The sequence below is a fragment of the Amphiprion ocellaris genome, chromosome 5, assembly GCF_022539595.1.
Source record: "Amphiprion ocellaris isolate individual 3 ecotype Okinawa chromosome 5, ASM2253959v1, whole genome shotgun sequence".
In the NCBI taxonomy this organism is placed as follows: Eukaryota; Metazoa; Chordata; class Actinopteri; family Pomacentridae; genus Amphiprion; species Amphiprion ocellaris.
In genome coordinates, this window is record NC_072770.1 from 8,537,397 (window position 1) to 8,558,263 (window position 20,867).

At 36.1% G+C, this 20,867-nt stretch overlaps 1 protein-coding gene and 1 long non-coding RNA gene across 4 annotated transcripts; one reads left to right on the forward strand and one right to left on the reverse strand.

Annotated features, from left to right (window-relative positions):
- Positions 1–1,300: 1,300 nt before the first annotated feature.
- On the reverse strand, positions 1,301–14,567 carry LOC118471694 (uncharacterized). Its single transcript, XR_004849043.2, has 3 exons — positions 14,429–14,567; positions 3,328–10,683; positions 1,301–1,477 (listed from the first exon to the last, which is right to left on the reverse strand). It is a non-coding gene; the product is annotated as an uncharacterized LOC118471694 (long non-coding RNA).
- Positions 7,627–20,200, forward strand: trib3 (tribbles pseudokinase 3). Of its 3 annotated transcripts, none has more exons than XM_035957611.2 (5): positions 7,627–7,769; positions 10,527–10,643; positions 14,461–14,736; positions 14,970–15,262; positions 16,421–20,200. In XM_035957611.2, exons 3-5 carry the CDS (start codon positions 14,461–14,463, stop codon positions 16,902–16,904), a joined length of 1,053 nt encoding a protein of 350 aa, XP_035813504.1. In that variant the 5' UTR covers positions 7,627–7,769; positions 10,527–10,643; the 3' UTR covers positions 16,905–20,200. The 3 variants fall into 3 exon arrangements, with proteins under 3 accessions (XP_035813504.1, XP_035813503.1, XP_023146845.1); XM_035957610.2 differs by lacking the exon at positions 10,527–10,643 and adding an exon at positions 12,153–12,182 and having other exon boundaries at positions 7,631–7,769; XM_023291077.3 differs by lacking the exon at positions 10,527–10,643 and having other exon boundaries at positions 7,635–7,769.
- Positions 20,201–20,867: the final 667 nt, after the last annotated feature.

Genomic DNA, 20,867 nt, shown 5'->3' on the forward strand with positions numbered 1-20,867 from the left:
AACTGTTAAAATAATATTAAAAAAATCAGTAAAATAAAAATATTGTTTAGCTGATTTAAATACAGTAATTAAAGTGTAATTCTGGTCACACATGGTAAAATTTTTGATGTGGACGTTAATATTTATAGTGTTTTTTTGTTTATAGTTACCATATACATTCCTACTTTTTTCTGCGATTTTACTACATATTATTGCACACTTGAAGTCCAGTTTCTCTGCAAAAGAGATGAAAAGTCAAAAGCAAAACTGAACAATTTCTTCCCATGCATCAAATCTAACTAATTTTCCTGCAAAATTACACTAAAATAAGAATATAAGATAAAATAAATTTTATTATGACTCTTTTGCCAGATATTGCACAGAAATAAAATTACATGACATGAGAAATAAGATCAAAGTATAATAAATGACTAAAAATACAGCAATTAAACTAAAATAATTCCAGAATATAAAAGTAGGAAGTAACACTGACAATAATACTAAACTAGTAAATTAATTTGACACTATTTAATGAAATATTCCACCTAAAAAGTGAACTTGTTGTGGATTAAAATGAAATAATAAATGACACTGAAATTTAAATTGCACAACCTTGTGAGAAAAATAATACTGCAAATTATTTATTACTTCCATGTTAATCCTAAAAAAAAAAAAACTAAAGAAAAACTATAAATAATGTCCACATCAAAAATCTGGATTTTTACAGATAATTTGTTCTTTTACAACATTTAAAAGTAAAACTACATGATTTATTATTTTTTATATATATATTTGTAAGTATTTTACAGATATTTGTCATTATTTGAAATAAAATTATGTAAATTAAGGATTCAAATTTGTAAATCCTTTTCAATATTTAATCTTTTACAGATATTTCCTGTTTTATTATTAAATTAGAAATAATGTGCAGTAAAATGTATGAATTAATATGTTAACTTTAAAAAACCCTGTAAATATTAACGTCCACATTAAAAATCTTTTACGATGTGTGACCAGAGTATTACACTTTAATTACTGTACTTAAATCAGCTAAAAATATTTTTATTTTACAGATATTTTACATTATTTTAATTGTTTTTTTTATGGTTTTCAAATGTTAGTGTTCTACCGTTATTTAATGTATTTTTTACTTCCACAATTTTACTGTGTTTTTATTGTGGGATGTGTTTGACGCAGAAATTTGAGTTTAAATTACAAATAATATTACGTTGATGCAGCATTATTATGTCAAAACAATGTTTGCATCTTAAAGGTTTATTAGGATTAGTAAATGATATTTGTTTTATCTTGCAGCGCTGCATTTATGTAAGTGGTGAGAATAAGTCTTTATCCCACCAGCAAACTTTAAAAATCCACAAAGAGCCAAAACATTTTTACCAGTTTTTAGGAATAAACAGTGAGTTTAACAGCTGAACCTGCAGGGTCACTTCAGGTCAGTCACCTGTAGCCAGGAGGGGGCGGAGTGAAAGCAGGTCTCCTGAAGTAAAGACAAGAACAAACAACAATAAATAAACAAAGCTGGGCTCTTATTGTGTAGTTTATCAATAATTAATCATTTATTTATTTAATTATCAATCATAAAAACTCCAAACAATGATGTTCATCTACACTGTAAAACATTTCAGTTATAAAATCATTCAAATTTGGACAAATAAAAACTTTAGTTTGTAATTACTGCAGTTACAAACATGACACTTAAAATTCTCTTCAAATAGCAGATAAATACTAGTTGGAGTAACTTAATTGTTATGCTGTTTAATGCTAACACTCATTAAGAAATAAAAAAAAAGCCTTTGGTTGTAGAGGAAATGTTAATTCTACCAACTCAGTTTTGGTTGAGTCCATGAGAAGGTGTCTGAATTCAAAAAGATTGTAAATCTGTGGAGCACAAACACCTTTTCAGAGCCTGGTCTGTTTAAAATGTGAATATTTCTGTATTTTATTAATGTAATTATGGAGAACAGTAATAAAACAAACAGGCAGTGTGTTTCAGAGGCTCGTCGGGTCTCTGATTTCCTCGTTGAAGAGAAGAAACGTGTTGGTTAATTGAGAACAAGCTGAGCAGATGTGATCGGCTGCTGAGCCTCCGACTGAACTCAGATTAAGGCTAGAGGTCAACAGGTGGCTGCAGCTCTGCAGGTCAACAGACTGAACAAACAAACCTGAGATGATCTGTTAGTGTCTCAGGAACCATACAGCATTATAATGTAGAGTGATAATGACAATAACAGTCTGTGTTTATAGAGGACGTTTCAGAGTTTTAGACTGATTCAGAAGGAGGCAAAAATAAAACAGAAACAACATTAAAAAGACAGAAAAAAGCACAAATAGGTGCAATAAGAGGCTAAAGCAAACTTGGAACCAATATAGTAAAACTAAAACATACTGGGAACCAACATAAAAAAGCTGAAACACACTGGGAACCAACATAGTGAAACTAAAACATACTGGGAACCAACATAAAGAAGCTGAAACACACTGGGAACCAACATAGTGAAACTAAAACATACTGGGAACCAATATAGTGAAACTAAAACATACTGGGAACCAACATAGTGAAACTAAAACATACTGGGAACCAACATAGTGAAACTAAAACATACTGGGAACAAATATAAAGAAGCTGAAACATACTGGGAACCAATATAGTGAAACTAAAACACACTGGGAACCAATATAGTGAAACTAAAACATACTGGGAACCAATATGATGAAACTAAAACATACTGGGAACCAATATAAGGACTCTGAAACATACGGGGAACTAATTGAGGTTCCTTCTACGTCAGCTCTTACCAGAAACAGTGGCTGACTAATTATCTGCTGATCAACTAATCGATTTCATGTTAAATGAGTCATCTGTCAGCTCTCTTTCTTCCATTTGTGAGCAAAAAGCTGCTTAGTGGCACTAATTATAATTTTAAAATTAAACATTTTAAGATTTAACTTGCGTGTTTGTCAATACAAAGGCAATCTTCAGCCAGACATTAGAGGGGGTGCTGGTTTATCTGAGCTTATAACATGATTAAAACACTGAAATGATGGCTTATCTTAATATAAATAAACTCTTCATCTACTTCATGAATCAGCAGAATAAGAGAGAGATGACTGGATTCAGAAGTTTCAGACTCTTGCATAATGTTTGAAGAAAGAGAAACCACCCTGAAGGAGGAGTGACTGCAGCTCAACCAACCAATTAACATGACTCAGATACCAGAGGAGGGCAGGAAATATAATAACATGATGACTGACAACTTTTAACAGGAGTAAAACACAAAGTAAAAACCACAAAAATATCACAAATACCGTTCAAACAGAGTGAGTTACCTGTTTTATTTGTCCAACTTTTCCTGTAAAGTTCTCCAGAGTTGAGTGAATCCACTGATTGTGACTCTCAGCAGAACATGACTGATGTAATTTCAGCAACTGATGGACTGAAAGAACATCTGACATGTTAAATCCTCTGTACACTTAAAAAAAAACAGCATCTCAACATACAGAATTCAGCAAAAATCCTTCTAGTTGTCCACAAAACCAAACCTATTCTGGAGCTCAGCCACTCAGAATATCAGTCAGTTCTGTGGAACGAACATCCCAACGTTTGAGAACAAGTTCCACCAAAAGCCAACTTAAAACCTTCATATTTTTGTATTCAAACAGATGAACTGTTGTTTATGTCTTTGTGTCTGTTGAGGTGTGTACTCACAAGCTGCTACTTTCCATTTTAAAGGGAAAAAATTTGCACATCAGGTTTGTTTTACTCTGATCTCTGCCACAAATTCACTGGTGAATGCACATCGATGACGATATTTACCTATCTCATATTTTACTCTTAATAAAGACACATATTCAATGATTTCATGACCAATAATCAAACTTTTTGTTGTCTTCTTCATATTTAAAGCAGTCATTTGACACCACAACACAAATAAAAGACCTTTGATTAGAAGAAAAACATGAATATTTATCGAATATACATTAATTACTAAATTTATGAGCCAGAAAGTGTAAAACAGACAGAATCCTCAGATTTTTAACTTTTCAAGTTTCCTTCAACCAGCTATTTCTGATGTAGTTGATGCTAACGATGTGCTGATGGTGTCACTGATATATTGACACATCATCAAATCATTTTATTCTACAAACCTCGTTTAAAAAATCTCAAAGAATGAAGCATTTGTTCAAACTAGATTTTGCAAAAAATACAAAATTCAGAGCTCCTCGGTGCATTTATGAAGTCATCAGTGACTCAGCTACAATCAACAATCAGGTGACAAAAATTCTGAGGATTTGCAGGTTGAACTGCAGGCAGTGTTTCCACAGAGCAGAGAGGAAAATCAAACTGACTGGATGAATAAAATAAATGCAGCATGGCTCAGAAACAGTGAACAGAAGAGCAAGCTGTTGGAAGATACATTCATCATGGTGAAACATCTTTCTACAGCTGATGAGCAGAGTAGAGAGGAAAAAATTGTAGAGGCTGGAAACCTGTAAACAATGAAATATTTTTTCAAAATGAGTCCAAAAATAACTGAAACAGTTCAAAAATGGTTCAGATTCAAATTAGACTCAGAAATGTCTTTTCAGTCATTTTGGGTAATTTTCAAGAAATTTCGGACAGGTTTCAAGTTAATTTAGACAATTATTGACTCAATCAGGACAGTTTTAGGTTGTTATGGACACATTTTGAGTATTGTTGTCAATTTTAAATGACTTTGGACAAGGTTCAGATCATTTTTGGACAATTTCAGACCTAAACCAAAACCTACTGGATCAATAAAATAAATGCAGCTTGGTTCAAAAACAGCGAACAGAGGAGCATGTTGTTGGAAGATACATTCAGCATGGTGAAACATCTTTCTAAAAAAGCTGGTAGAGGTTGTAAACATGTCAATAGTTAAATATCTATAATATGTGGAGCCTCTATTTTTATTGGTAAGACTTGTGGGTATCAAAATTGAACTCAGAAATGTCCATAATGGCTCAGAATTGTCACTTGGAACAAATTTTGGGGCAATTTTCAAGCTATTTAAGGCAATTTTTGAGTCAATCTGGACAGTTTTAGGTTATTTTTGGACAAATTTTAAGATAAAGAATGAATTTCTTTCATTATACAGGCAGCCTGTTGATAAAGTAATGCTGAATACATCTCATGTGTTACAGGTTGTAGTCTATCCTGAGGAATTATGAGTAATAAATATATATTCCACCAACTATATATATACATATATTGCACAAGCAGCTGCTTTTGTGTAAAATTAAATCTTACAGCAGCCGACATCACAGAGCTGTCACAGTAGTTTTAAAATAGACAATCAACACTTGCTGCTTCTCCTCCACATAACGTCCTGGAATAACTGAGATAAAGGCTGCAGGAGGAGCTTTTTAAGGGGATTAACACCAAAGAGGACAAAATCATCCACAAATGTTATGTCTCCAATAACTCCACTCCATGTGTCACAATCTAAAATTAGATGTGTTTCTGTTTTCTGATAATTCACCTGAGAAAACTTTAAAAAAGTGCATTCTGGGTAAAATTTCAAGGCTCATATCATCATGTGTGGTAGGTGGTTGGTCAGAACAAGTTAGAGACAATGAAAGGATCATTTTTCAAATCTACATTTTGACCACTTGACAATTTTGGGTCATTTTGTGCAAGAAGTGAGTAATTAAAGAGACGTTTCAGATCATTTTTCGGGTATTTTGGACATCTTTTGACTCATTTTGCGCAATTTTTGAGCCTTTTTGGCCAAGTTTGGTGGAAAAAAGTACATTCTGGGTAAACTTTCAAGGCTCATATCAGCATGTGTGATAGGCGATTGGTCAGAACAAGTTAGAGACAATAAAAGGATCAGTTTTTAAACCTATATTTTGATCGTTTTGACAATTTTTTAAGTTTTCTCTGGTGAATTATCAGAAACAGAAACACATCCAGGATACCAATGATTGTTTCTAGGACTCAGACATTAAACTGCTCCAGTTTTATTGTTCTAACTATGATACATCCCATAATATTAAAGCTCAAAGTAGGTCAAATATTAATTTAGTTGCAGTTTTTTAACAGAACTCAAATTTTGTGTCTATCTGCTGAACTGATGAAGTTATGAGGCTTAGAAATAATGGAAAAAGACTTGAAAAGAGCAAAATTTGGACCCACCTCTGTGGACTTCTAGGGTCTTTAACTCTGAAAATATTCATAGAATGAAGATAAATCTTTGTGTCGCTTCACTAAATATAACAGAGTTGTTGTAGATGTTTTAAAAATTGTGAAAGTTTCAACAAAATGCGCTTTTTTAAAGTGAATTATCTGAAAACAGAAACACATCCAGGTTACCAATGATTGTTTCTAGACTTGCAGTTTGACTGTGCAAACTATGATACATTCCATAATTTTAATGCTCATTGCTGGTCAGAGCTGATTTGGTTGCAGTTTTTGACAGAACTTTAATGTGTTTTTCAGCCTTGAAAACCTCATGCGTCTATATGCTGAATTGATGAAGGTCTGAGGCTCAGAAATGATGAAGAAAGTACTAAAAAGTGTAAAATTTGGACCCACGTCTATGTACTTTAAGGGTGTGTTAGTCTGAAAATATTCATAGTATGAAGGTAGAACTTTACATGGCTTCATTAAATAATCTAAACTTAATGCAGATAAAAAAAAAACATAATCTGTTGAAGTTTAAACACAAACGTCTTGTGTTTAAACTAAATTTAAACTAACACTTTTTAAAAATGAATTACCAGACAACAGAAACACATCCAGGATACCAGTGAGTGTTTCTGGGAGTCTGCTGCAGTTTTCCTGTTGAAACTAGGATACATCCCATAATATTAACGCTGAAAGTAGGTCAAAAATTGATTTGTTTACAGTTTTTAACAGAGCTCAGATATCATGAGTCTATCTGCTGAACTGATGAAGTTCTGAGGCTCACAAATGATGGAAAAGTAAAATAAAATCAGTAAAACTTTGCATTATTTGATTAAAAACACACTAAAGTTGCTGCAGACAAACATCCAGCTGGTCCCAGAGGAAACCTGTACTCTGACCCAGATGTACTGAGTAATCTGATTACATTTCCCCGTAACGTGACCTCACGTGTGCTTTCTGACGACTGATCGGCTCAGAGTTGCAACATCGAAGCCCCGCCCCGCCGCTGACGTCACGGCGGGCGGAGACAGCCAAACAAACAGACCCAGGGTCGGTCCGTGTCCTCACACCGAGTCCACGCTCCCGACCCGAGTCCGGCTCCGAGTCCTGCCCTGCACCGGGACGCGCCGACACCGGAAGCTCAACCTGAACCCGCACCGACGCCCCGGAGCCGCTTCCAGGCGAGCAGAGCGCATCTCAGACGGACCGGAGGGAGCCGGTATGTCGGTCTTTTGTTCCCCGTGATCCGGATCTAAACACACCAGAACCAGAAACAAGTTTCGTTTGGACTTTTTTATTTTATTTTCTTTTTTCACTCCGCAGTTTGACTTTTATTCTCAGTTTTAATTCGGACCAAAGAAGAAGAAGCTCAACAGCTGACTGACGACACGTTGCGCAACTCAGACAATAAGAGACAAAGACGTCAGAGCTCCCAGTAAGACCACTAACACCAGGAAACCACTGCTGCTGCTCCCAGTAACACCAGGAAACCACTGCTGATGCTCCCAGTAGCACAAGGAACCTTCTGCTTCTGCTCCCAGTACAAGTAACCAGCTGCTGGTGTTCTTTCCTAACCACTTGTGCTGGTTTCCAGTTGAGCTGCACTTTGTTTAAAGTGAAGGTAAGAATCTCCACTCAAGCTGCAAAAACCCACTTAGAAACTAAGATAAGCGCACAAATACAGAATTTAACTGTAAAATATAAAGTTTAACCAGATAAAAGGGCCATTTAAAGTCATTTAAAAAGGATTTAAAGTCATTTTGGTTCTTCTACTGTGTGTCAAAGTCATATTTTTTCAGTCAAAAATAACATTCTGTAGTTACTTATGATAATATAATTTTTTTTTTACTGCTTGTATGGATCACTTGGAGGATTAAACATGAATTTCAGCAAAAAAAAACCCAATAAATATGTAACAATAATAAAAAAATATAGATATAAATTTGTAAATATAGAATTTTGCTAAGTTTAATCAGGAAAAATGCTATTTAAAGTCATTTTAGTTCTTCTAAAGTGTGCTAAAGTCGTATTGTCACAGTAAATATAAATTATAGATCATTTATTTTTAGAACACATAAAAACTGCAGATTTCTACTGTTTTCATGAGTTACATGGAGGATTATGCATAAATTTGAACAAAAAAAACAACAAATATGAATGAATGATAATATAAATACAAATGCAAGCTTTTCACTGTAAAATATTGAAGTTTAATCAGATAAAAGTGCTATTTAAAGTTATTTTAGTTCTTCTATCGCGTTAGTTGTATTTTTTCAGTAAAAAATAATTCTGTAGTTTCTTACAATAATATGCATGAAAAAACTGCATATTTTTAATGGTTACATGGATCACATGGAGGATTAAACATGAATTTGAGCAAAAAAACAACAAATATAAATATGTAATAATAACAATTATGTTAATAAAAATGCACAGATACAGAATTAAACTGTAAAATATTTAAATTTAATCAGGAAAAGAATGCAATTTAAAGTCACTTTAGTTCTTCTAACGTGTTCAAGTCGTATTTTTTGCAGTAAAAATATCATTTTGTAGTTTCTTAGAATAAGATACATAGAAAAACTGCATATTTTTAATGTTTGCATGGATAATATGGTAGATTAAACATGGATTTGAGCAAAAAAATTATATAAATAATAATATCAATATAAATGCTCAAATACAGGATTTAACTGTTCTGTAATATTAAAATATGAAACCATAAGAATAACTAAAAGTGATAGAATACTTGAGATTTTGCTAAAAAATGTGAAAATTTAAAGCTCCAAATACATAAAACTCTTATTTCACAGCAGCTGAAATGACATTTCTAATATAATTCAAATATGACAGTAAATTAACAAGATATTTTCTGTATTTTATTATCAGTAATTTAAAAATAATTGATAATAAAGTTACAGTAAAGGCAGAATCTTGTTAAATTATTCATAATAAATCATTTTCTGTCTGATTTATGCCTCAATTAAAGTAAAAACAACATGAAGCATTGACAATAAAGTTCATGTAATGTGGATTAAAATTGCTCCTGAGATGAGATTTTACTTTCAGTTTTATTATGACAAAAACGTCCTCACTTCTGATGCAATTCTCCTGTGAATGTGCTCACTTTACTGCACTGACTGTGTACATGGTATATAGATTTTATATATATGTATATATGTATTTATATATATGTATATATATATATTTATATGTATATATATGTATGTGTGTGTGTATATATATGTTTAAAAAAGAGAAAATACTAATTGTTTTTACTTTTTTAAAGCAAAAGTCTTGTTAATTATGTGTACAATCCTCATGTATGCCAAATATGTGCATGTAGAAGTCTTTGTTATTTTAATTATTGCTCTATTTTTGCACTTTTTCCTTGGTTTGTATTTTATTTTATTGTTATCCAGCTGCTGTAACAGGTGAATTTCTCCACTGAGGATCAGTAAAGTGTCCGCAGCCTCTTCAAGAGGAAACTTTTTTAGTAGTTTATGTAAATTCTACTTTACGGTGTTTAAAAGTCAGTCAGATACAGGAAAATGTTCAGTATTTTCCTCTGAAATGTGAAGGTTAAAGCAGCAGAACGTCCCTGAAAACAAATCTCAGCTTGTTTTTAGAGCAAAGTTTCAAAAAGTTCAGGTCAGAAAACATCAAAATGATCCAACTCAACGTCCTCTTACTTGATTTTTCGGTCTTTTTGTCTGTGTTTCTGCTGATCCGATGTGATAAAAACCCTGTAATGTAGCAGAAAGCTCTGTAAAAAGTGAACAAACAAGAGTCAGATGTGATGAACTGCCTTCAAACACAAACTGATTTAAACTTCAATGCAGGATTACAGCAGCCTGAGTGAACGTAAAACAGAAAACAGCCCTAGATCAGGCAATAATTACAGATAAAATGGGTTTGAAGGATTAAGAGTAAATAAACAAAAACTAATCTGGGTTTTAGCGTGTATTAGTGACAGTTTATTTAGGCTCTGGAGCTCAAACTAAAATTAAAACAGCACAAAGATTGTATTTAAAGTAGCTGAAAAACTCTTACTAAAGGGAGTTTCTTATATGAGGGAAAGTGAAACTATTCTGACATTCAGTTTGTCATTTTACCCTCTGAACTCCAAAAACCTGCTGTCGGGTTTGAAATGGATGTTGTCTTTTTAAAAAAAGCAGATCAATAAAATGGCCAAAATAAAGCATTTCTCAGAACAAGAAACCGTAAAAACAGGAAAATAATCATTAGAATTTCAGTTTTACGACATTCTTTCAACTTTCTATGACGTAGTTCGGTAAAATCCAAAAATTCCAGAATCACTTTATTCTACGTGTCTCATTCAACATTTTACTGAAAAGAAATGAATTGCTCTTGACAGATTCTGCGAAAAACAACAAATTCTGCGCTCTTTGGTGAAACAGAAAAGTCATCAGCGACTCAGCGGCGACCACCAGTCATGTGACTAAAATTCCTGAAGTTTTCGGCTGAAGTGCAGGTTGTGTTAACATGAAGAATCCATTTTTCCACTGTAACACCTGCGGACACAAAAATGTTAGACACGGTGATTGCAGGTTTTTCATGTTTCTTCATTTGATGATTTCTGCCTTTCTTTGTCAAACTGCACACAAGACATTTCTATATTCTTTCTCCTTTTTCATGGTTGTTCTGTTTCCACAGAGATGCAGGACTTTATGTTGTAGTGAAAAATGAACCAACAGTGAAGGAAATGTTCAGAAACTGCCCTGTGTTTGGAGGGTTGAAGACGTTTCTTTAAGCAAAAATCACAGATAGCGGGTCTAGCTGCCAAAATGTTAACAAAGGTCAATTTAAAGGTAATTTTTAAAAATGTCACCATGAGTTTGGATGTTGTTTTCTCATTTCTCGAGCAGAACTTGAGAGTTATTCTCCATGCCAATACTTATTTTTGACTACATCTGCTGCAAAAATTGTACGATTTAGTTGCCAGTCTTGTTTAGAAACACTGTCCTCATGAACTCCAGCATCATTTGAATATATGACTTCTAGTTGAAGGTCATTAAGCATCACAGAAGTCTTTGTCATGGTGCCCATTGCTAGCTAAACTCCCACTAGACTTTGATCAGTCTAAAAAACCCCATTTGGAAACATGTAGAATTTAGTAGGCAGGCAAGTTGTGGAACCTCCAGATGAAGTGATTTAGGAATGCTGTTCTGGTGGATTCTAGCTTCTCTAAATATATGAGTTCTAGTCGGCGTCATTAAGCATCACAGAAGTTTTTGTTATTGTGCCCCAGTGTAAAAAGCCCCACTGAAAAATACTTAGAATTTTGTCCAGGCAAATTGTGGAACCTCCAGATAAAGTCATCATTGATACGTTATTTTTGTACAGTGGACATTTTTCTATTCAATACCTGTTTATATTTGGGTTTAGGAACACTGTTCTAGTAGACTCCAGCATCTCTTAAATATATGAGCTCTAGTTGGAGGTCATTAAACATCACAGAAGTCTCTGTCATGGTGCCCTGTCGCTAGCTAAACTCCTTGATCACTGTAAAAGGCCCAATTTGCAAATACTTAGAATTTTGTTCAGTAAACTGGCAAGTTGTGGAAACTCCAGATAAAGTGGTAACATTATTCTATTTACCAATACCTGTTTTGTTTGGGTTTAGGGATGCCATTCTGGTGGATTCCAGTATCTTTTGAGCTCTAGTTAGTGGTCATTAAGCATCACTTAAAGTCGTTGTCATGATGCCCATTGGTACCTAAACCCCCACAATGCTCTCTGCTTCCCAACATAAACTGCCTGTCGTCTTAGTGACCTCCTCCTCTGGTCTCTACAGTACTAAATAGTAAGAGACTCCACCTGGTGGAACAACCAGGTACTACAGCTGCTCTACAATACATTTACTGACATGCATGTCTTCTTTACTTATTGGTGAAATTATTAATGGTAATTTGTTCACTTTTGACAGCAATTAAATTTAAGTAATGTATCAAACTTATATCTTATTTCTTTCTACTTTTAGGCGCTGCACTTCTGATGTTATGTCATCTAGGTTGGTTGTTTTTTCGCAATATCTGGCACAAGAATTTCCTTCTGGGTTAAGGTTGAATTCTATCTTATCTTAGTTAATTGATTAGTGGTTAGTCACCAACATGTTGAGTAACAAGATGTAAGATTTACCTGCTGTTTTTTCTATGCTCCTAATGTAGGCATTCAACTTTGTGGAAATCACAAAGACTTTAACTTCTCACAGAAACTGCTGCTGCACCGACTTAGTTTTTCCAGAACTGATGACAGCACCGACAGGTTTCACTGCTGACTTTCACAATCCGGCTGCTTTTGTGTTTTTGTCAACAGTCGCATGTGTGATTGTGAAACTACAGCTGATCGTGGGGAAACCGCACAGATTCACAGTGTGGGTGTGTGTGTTTGTGTGTGTGTGTGTGTGTGTGTGTGTGTGTGTGTGTGTGTGTGTGTGTGTGTGTGTGTGTGTGTGTGTGTGTGTGTGTGTGTGTGTGTGTGTGTGTGTGTGTGTGTGTGTGTGTGTGTGTGGATGACGTTGCCACGGTGACACTGTGACTCAGGGTGTTTCAGCAGAGTGAAAGTGGCGTTGGCCCACAGCCTAGCGTCACCACGACGACCACAGACTCTGACTAACTTCACACACCCTCTCACAGCGAGAGTGTGTTTGTGAGTGTGTGTGCGGTTGTTGACTGTATTTAAAGCCTGTTTAAAATATAAACTGTTGTGCTCTGATGCAACCATCTGAAAGCCGAGGCACCCGTCAGCTTACAGGAAGTTGCATCATGAAGCCTATAGACACATCGACTGTGTAATGTGTGAGCAGCAGCAACGGTGAATAAATGATGCTCACGTAACTCCTCCGACTGTAAAACAACACCGAGGAGACTAAACGGCACCAGCAGGGGGCACTGCAGTGGAGTCATTAACACTCGGAGGAGTTTCTGGGTGTTTTGTCCTATTTTTCCTCAATGTGGGTTAATTTTTTACTATAATATAAACTCCTGCACCTGTATGGAAACAGAACAACCATGACAAGAAGGAGAGAGAACTCAGAAATGTCTTCTGTGCAGAATGACACAGTTAGAATGACAGAAATCAGAAAAAGGTTTAATTTCTTCAATTATTTAATTTACAAAAATTGGAAAAAAATGGAACTAACATGTTTCCAGGTGAAAACATTTAAAAATCTATATACAGTTTGCTACTTAGATTTTATAGTTTCAATACTTGTCTATCATCTTACAGCCTCTCCAGACATTTTCTCTGTTCATCAGCTGTAGAAAGATGTTTCATCATGCTGAATGTGTCTCCACCAACTTGCTCCTCTGTTCACTGTTTCTGAGCCATGCTGCATTTATTTTATTGATTCAGTAGGTTTTAGTTTCCTCTCAGTCTAATCTTGTCAAAAAAATATTTCAAACTAGTCAAAAGTTACATAAAATTCCAAAAATGACTCAAAATATTTTTAAAAAACCTTAAAACTGTCCAGATTGACTCAAGAATCGTCTTAGACAGTTTGAAACTGTCTAAAATGACTCGTAATTTCTTCAAAGTGACAATTTTGAGTTATTTTGTACATTTTTGAATCTAATTTTGAGGCCCACAGTTGTTACCAACATTAGAAACAATGGAGGCTCCACATATTATAGATATTTAACTATCTTTTCAGCCTCTACAGACTATTCCTCTCTACTCTGCTCATCAGCTGTAGAAAGATGTTTCACCATGCTGAATGTATCTTCAACAACTTGCTCCTCTGTTCACTGTTTCTGAGCCATGCTGCATTTCTTTTATTGATCCAGTAGGTTTGGTTTTCTTCTCAGTCTCGCCTATCTCCTCTGTTTAAACACTGCCTGCAGTTCTGCTGAAAAGTCAGTGAATTTTTCCAACATAACTGTTGGTCACAGCTGAGTCAGTGATGGCTTCATGATTGGCCTCAGGGAGCAAAATGTATGTTTTTTTTACAGAATCAGGTTAGAGAGAATTGTTTGTTTTTGACAGAATTTTAACTGAGACATTTGGTTAAGTTTCCAAACAGAATGACACAGCAGAGATGTTTAGATTAGGAATCACAAGAAAGTTAAAAACCCAACATTTCTTTGTTTTTACAATTTATAGCTGATAAATGGGGACATTTAGGTGAATTTTTGGAGAAGGCTAACGTTCCCTTTGTTTTTGGTATTCAGAGGGTCAAACGCCTCCTGCAGCTGTTCCACAATAGGAAAAATAAAAAAATAAATCTAAAATGAAATTTTTGTTTAAGTATTACTCAACCTGATGATGTCACTCCTCTCCTCCAATCCCAGATGAGCATGGGCATGGCCACAACCAGGTCTCAGCTGTGTCTGAAGCGATTATTGGACGAACCCCAAGACAATCTTCTGAAATGTAAACGAGTTCGCTTGGCTCCGCCTCCTCCCTCCATCCTATCACCATGCCTCAGGCACACAAGCTCCGCCCCCAAGACCAGCCAGAGCCAATCACCATCCAGGGTGGGACCGTACCTGCTGTATGAACGCTGTGAAAGGGAGGAGACCTACAGGGCTGTGCACGTGCACACACAGCAGCAGTACACGTGCCAGGTAACACATACCACCAATTATCTCACGGATTTTACAAAAAGTACTGCAAAAATACTACTAAAGTCACTGCTAATGTTTCAAACAGTACTACAGGTAGTGTTGAAAATACTATTAATACTAAATGCCAAAGTATTCATTATATCATAACATGTACACGCAAACAATACAGAGTCTCAGTGTAGCAACTATTGCTATGTTACCCTCACGTTTCCTCCTGGTTGCTATGGTGACAGGTGCTCCCTCTGCGCGGTTATCAGGAACGTTTGGCGGCGTACGACCGGGTCGGTCATCACGACAACGTGTGCGGCCTGCTGGACGTGGTGGTCGGTCAGGACAGCGTGTACGTCTTCCTGCCTGGTCACCATGGCGACATGCATGCGTATGTGCGCAGCAGGAAGCGCCTGGGCGAGGAGGAGGCGGGGCTTCTGTTCGCTCAGATGCTGAACGCCGTAATGCACTGCCATCGCCACGGCGTCGTCCTCAGAGACCTGAAGCTCCGCAGGTTCGTCTTCACCGACAGATACAGGTGAGATACCTGCTGTGTACCAGGATGTACTGCACCAGCAAGTACAGCAGCTACACTTCTACAAGTTCAGTTAGCAGACGCTTTTATCCAAAGCGATGTCCATCTTAGAGTAGATGCAAATACAGGTACAGAAGTTCTGCAAATAAATGGTAAATTAGCGCTGCTGGAACTTATCAATTACAAGAAGCAGCCTGTGGTCAAAACCTGATGTTATACAGACAGGAAGTCGATCATCGAGAGACCCAAGAGGCCAAATTATCACCTATTGGCCCCTGAAAATACAGAAAATTGCAATTTTTTTTAAAGCGAGGGAGGTTCTGCTGCCCCAGAAAGGTCCTGTAAGTGTATATCTATGGATGCAGCCACATTTTCTACTAAATGAATAGTCTTTGGTCGAGATTTCACCAACTTTTGAGGCTCAAACATCAATAGAAGTTTAGTACTGTGACAAATATGGCAAGACCAGGGCTCCAGTTTTTTGCTATTTTGACAAAATGGTGATGTGGATTTACCCATAGGAAACAAACACTGATGCTGGAGCCTTAAATGTTCATGAAACATCAAACCAAGACTATATTTTTAGAGGGAAATCTGTATATATATAAAAATCTGTGTGTGTGTATATATATATGTATATATATATGTATATATATATATATATATATATATATATATATATATACACACACACACACACACACACACACACACACACACACACACACACACATTTACAGGAACTTTCTCTGGCCACAACACCAATATCACTTAAAAATGTTGTCCCTTTTTCCATTTTCAAGGACCAATAATTAAACATTTGTCCCCAGATGGAACCATTTGATCAGATTTGGATCTGCTGAAAATTGTGGAGTTTTATTTCTGGAGATATTGTTGTTTGAGGGTGAGAATTGAAAAAGTTCCCAGGTCTAAAATTGTCAAAATGCAGCCAAAACATTTTAACAGAACTTAGTTTTGGGTAATGGTGTGAAGAAAACACTTCCTCTGATAGTACTACAGTAGTAGTACTATCAGAGGAAGTCTGATAGTACTGAAGTCTGATACTATCCTCTGATAGTACTACTACTCTTATAGTAGTAGTTCTGTCACAGTACTGATAAAAGATATTCAGTAGAAGTAACGTCTGGTTTCCTCCTTCAGGACTCGTCTCGCCCTGCTCGGCCTCGACGACTGCATCCTCCTGCACGGTAACCACGACGACGACTCTCTGACGGACAGACACGGTTGCCCCGCCTACGTCGGCCCGGAGCTGCTGACCAATGGCGGTGGGTCTTACTCGGGCCGGGCTGCGGACGTCTGGAGCCTGGGCGTGTCTCTGTACACCATGCTGGTGGGTCGCTACCCCTTCCAGGACACGCAGCCCGCCGCGCTGTTCGCCAAGATCCGCCGCGGAGCCTTCAGCCTCCCCGATTGGCTGTCACCGCAGGCCAAGTGCCTGATTGGGTGCATGTTGAGGAAGTCGCCCAGCGAGAGACTGAAGGCATCCGAGCTGCTCATGCACCCGTGGTTAGCCAATCCCGGTGTACCGCATCACAGCGTGCACAAGATGCAGCCGAACTCGACACTGCAGCTGAAGCAGGAGGACGTAGACGACCAGGTGGTGCCAACGTGGAGCGGAGAATAAACACTCACATGTACTGTAATGAATCCTGAAACTAAAACCGGATTCAGACTTTAACGGGAAGTCTGAACCCTGAACCAGACCTTTAATCCTCTGAACCCCAAAACCTCACGGCAGGTTTGGAAATGATATGTATTTATTTTTTTTTTTAAACATCAAGGTGACACCATTTATCGGAGCTGGAAACTGTAAAAACAGAAAGAATCACCAGATTGTTGGCTTTCCGACAGTCCTCGAATTACCCATCAGTGAAATTTCATCAAATTCACTTTCCTCTTCATGTCACATTAAAAAATAGCCAAAATTAAACAGTTTTCATTAATCAGTTTCTGTAAAAAAAACACTAAATTTTGAGTTTCTCACTGCAACCATGAAGTCATCAGTGACTCAGCTGTGACCAACAGTCACAAGATAAAAATTCAGGGACTTTTCGGTTGAACTGCAGGCAGTGTTTACACAAAGCAAAAACTAATTAAAAATATAAACAGTTAAGTATCTATAGCATGTAGAGCCTCCATTTACTTTTTTTATATTTGGAAAAATTGTAAAACTTGTTGATTCTTGTTTTTTCCAGCCCTTGAACTACTCATTGCTCTGTTGGAAAACGTAACCAAACCTTAGCTTAAAATCAAGACATTTTTTTTACTCTACATCTCTCATTTAAAAAATTACCAGAATTCAACAGTTTGCATTAATCAGTTTCTGTAAAAACAAAACAAAAATAAAAATTTTGAGCTTCTCACTGCAACTGTGAAGCCATCAGTGACTCAGACGTGACCAACAGACACATGACAAAAATTCTGAAACTTTTTGGCTGAACTGCAGGCAGTGTTTTCACAGAGCAGAGACAAGTAAATAAACTAATTAAATATTTTTTTTAAAAACTAAATATCTATGGTATGTAGAGCCTCCATTCATATTTACAGAATTAGTCAAATCTGTAGACACTTGGAAAAATGTAAAACATGTTGATTCCAGGTTTTTTCAGCCTTTGAACTAGTAAGAAAACTTGAACAAATCTTAGTTTAAAATCGAAACATTTCTTTATTCTATGTCTTTAATTTCAAAAATTGCCTAAATTAAATCGTCTCCATTAACCGGTTTCTGTAAAAAACACTAAATTTTGAACTTCTTACTGCAACCATGAAGTGACTCACATGACCAACAGACACGACAAAAATTTAGGGACTTTTCAGTTGAACTACAGCAGAGAGAAGACAAGTAAAACAACTACTTACAGATGTTAGTAGCAAATTATCTATAATACAATATTAGCTATAGTAAATTCCAGCTTTTTTAATCCTCATGCTAGTCCTGTGTGACATGTGGTTCCATCAGAAAACTGAACCAAACCTGAGCATTTAAAACTCATAACAGTTTGCATTAACCAGTTTGTCAAAAACACTAAATTCTGAGCTCCTCGGTGCAACCATGAAGCCCTCACTGACTCAGTTGTGACCAACAGACCAAAAACACCTGTGTAGAATAGATAATCAAAGAAATTCAACTTTTTTTCATATGATTTACGGCATTCTGTGTCAAACTGCACAGAAGACATTTTTGAGCATTCTTCATGGTTCTGTTTCCACAGAGGTGCAGGACTTTAGATTGCAGTGAAAAATGAGCCCACAGTGAAGAAAAATGTAACAGGAGTGAAGAAATGTGGAGTTCAGAGGGTTAAAGCGACTCCCCGCTATACAAAACCTCGTCGGTCTCCACAAATATCGACATACAAAAGCACAGAAACACAACAGACTGATCCTGGATTACTTGACCCTCAGGTGCCTTCATCCTTCTGTATCTCAACAAGGTCTCAACCTGCTGCTTCTCCTCCACAAAAACCAGAACTGACGGTGTGTTCAGGTGCACCTCGACAACTCACAAAGCTGAAAATATCCCAGTCTGTGCCAATCAGGTTAAAGGAACGTGTGCCCATTTAAAGTCCAGCAGTTAATGTCTACAGTACGCAGATTTCTTGGAACTGGGTTTTAGTGATTGTTGTTGGGAACAAGAGAAATCTGATTCATTCAGGTGGATTTCTTGGTCTTTCTTGGCTCGCAACTCCTAAAAAAGACTGAAACATCACTTTCTTCCAGTTAAAGCATGCTTCCAGAGAAAAGAAATCTGACTACTGCTCTGCTGCATGTTTACACAGATTTATGCTAGAATTAGTGTTTTTATTGAGGGCATATAAAAATACTTTAGTGTGTTCTGCTGTGATGAAGAAGACAAGAGTTTTTGAAGACACCATCTAATTAAAAATGTGTATTTTAGAGTTGTTTTCTCTCCATGTTTACACTTCTGGTTCTTGCCTGTCATTATAAGACGCCACCAGCAACACGCATATATTCTGGAAGACAGAAAGAACCAGAGAAATGACACTAAAGGCGCTGAGCAGAGACCGTGAACGTAGCACAAGTGTTCAAAACATTCTTCTCATGATCTTGTAAATTTCATACCAGTTATCTCAGGATAAAAGCTTTTTTTTTTTAATATAATTTGCTCTAAATTCTGATTTTGTGGTGCTCAAAAGCAGTTAATGTAAAATAAAAAAAACAAGTACCACAATTATTTTTGTCTAGTTTTGATGGAAATCTATTTAAATTTTGATATTAACTGATGGTCCCTTGATATTTTTATATATTTAATCCAATGGCAGGTTTTGAAGGCGTTTTGTTTCTGCAAAATAACCAGAATTACGTCACAGAATCATTGGATTTTGAAGTTTCCTACTGTTCTTGAACTGGTTCAAAAACGTTCATCATGCCTTCTTGTTGATACTTTACTTTCTGATTCTTTTGTTCAGACATTTGTTCAGATGCCTAATGTCTGAACGAAAGAATCAGAAACTAATGTTCTTGAAGTGCTTGTGTAGTTTGAAAATTACCCAAGTCTGAGCTTTGCTGTGATATTTCCTCAAAATCACTTTATTAATGTCTCATTCAAAAAAAATTACCAAAAATAAAGACTTTGTTCTAAAAAGATTCTGTAAAAAACAAAAACTTCTGAGTTTATTGGTGTAACCGGTAAGCCATGAATGACTCAGCTGAGACCAACAGTCATGTGACAAAAATTCAGGGAGTTTTCGTCTGAACTGCAGGCAGTCTTTACACAAAGCAGAGAGGAGACAAGTTTGAACGCTGTAAAATGTAAGTAGTAAAATGTTTGGATTTAGATATTCTAGTTTGCAGTATTTTCCAGTATTGTTAACATGTGGGCACTTGCAAAAAAAAAAAAAAGTTGAACATGTTTCTGGGTTTTCTGATTTTTTGTAAAAATAAATATGCAACAAAAATCAATTTTTGTTTTTGTGTTTTTTTCCTGATTTGTCATTTTGACTGTTTCATTCTGCACTGAAGTCATTTCTTAGTTCTCTCTTCGTCTATTTTGTTTCCATAGAGGGTCAGGACTTTATATTGCAGTGAAAAATGAGGCTCACAGTGAAGAAAAATGTGACGGCCGCATGACAGATCAGTCAGCATCCAGAAATAACAGCAGCTTATTATCCTCATGCTGTTCTGTTGGTGTAACAGTAATTTAATCTTAGGATAAAGGACGAGCACCGTTTGTTGACTCATATTAAGAAATAATTAAATGAAGATCTTGAGATAACCAGACTATAATTACTATGTCCTCGATGACCGGCCAATCACCTCCCAGAAGACCTGGAACCAGCCAATAGGATTCCTTCTAGTATCTAGTGTTCAGAACTGTTCTGGTTCCAAACTGGTTTTTAATCCTACTCTGTGTTCATTTTTACACTTTAAAGAGTATTTTCTACGTTTTCTAAATTTTGACCTGCAGTTTTCTTTATCCGCACTCGATCTTATGATTTAAGACTTCAGTGTTCAAGCAGATTAAACAAATGAAACATATAAAATAAGAAGTTATTGGGTTTTAGAGCTATTTAGAGGAACGCTGACAGGGTTTGTGCTAAGCTAAGTTAAGTGGGTGTAGTTTCATATT

Bases quoted from the DNA above. Each gene is read 5' to 3' on its own strand.
- trib3 (XM_035957611.2), top strand. From the start codon at position 14,461: ATGAGCATGGGCATGGCCACAACCAGGTCTCAGCTGTGTCTGAAGCGA. The intron at 14,737-14,969 runs GTAACACATACC...CTATGGTGACAG, and splicing joins AGCAGCAGTACACGTGCCAG to GTGCTCCCTCTGCGCGGTTA. The intron at 15,263-16,420 runs GTGAGATACCTG...TTCCTCCTTCAG, and splicing joins GTCTTCACCGACAGATACAG to GACTCGTCTCGCCCTGCTCG.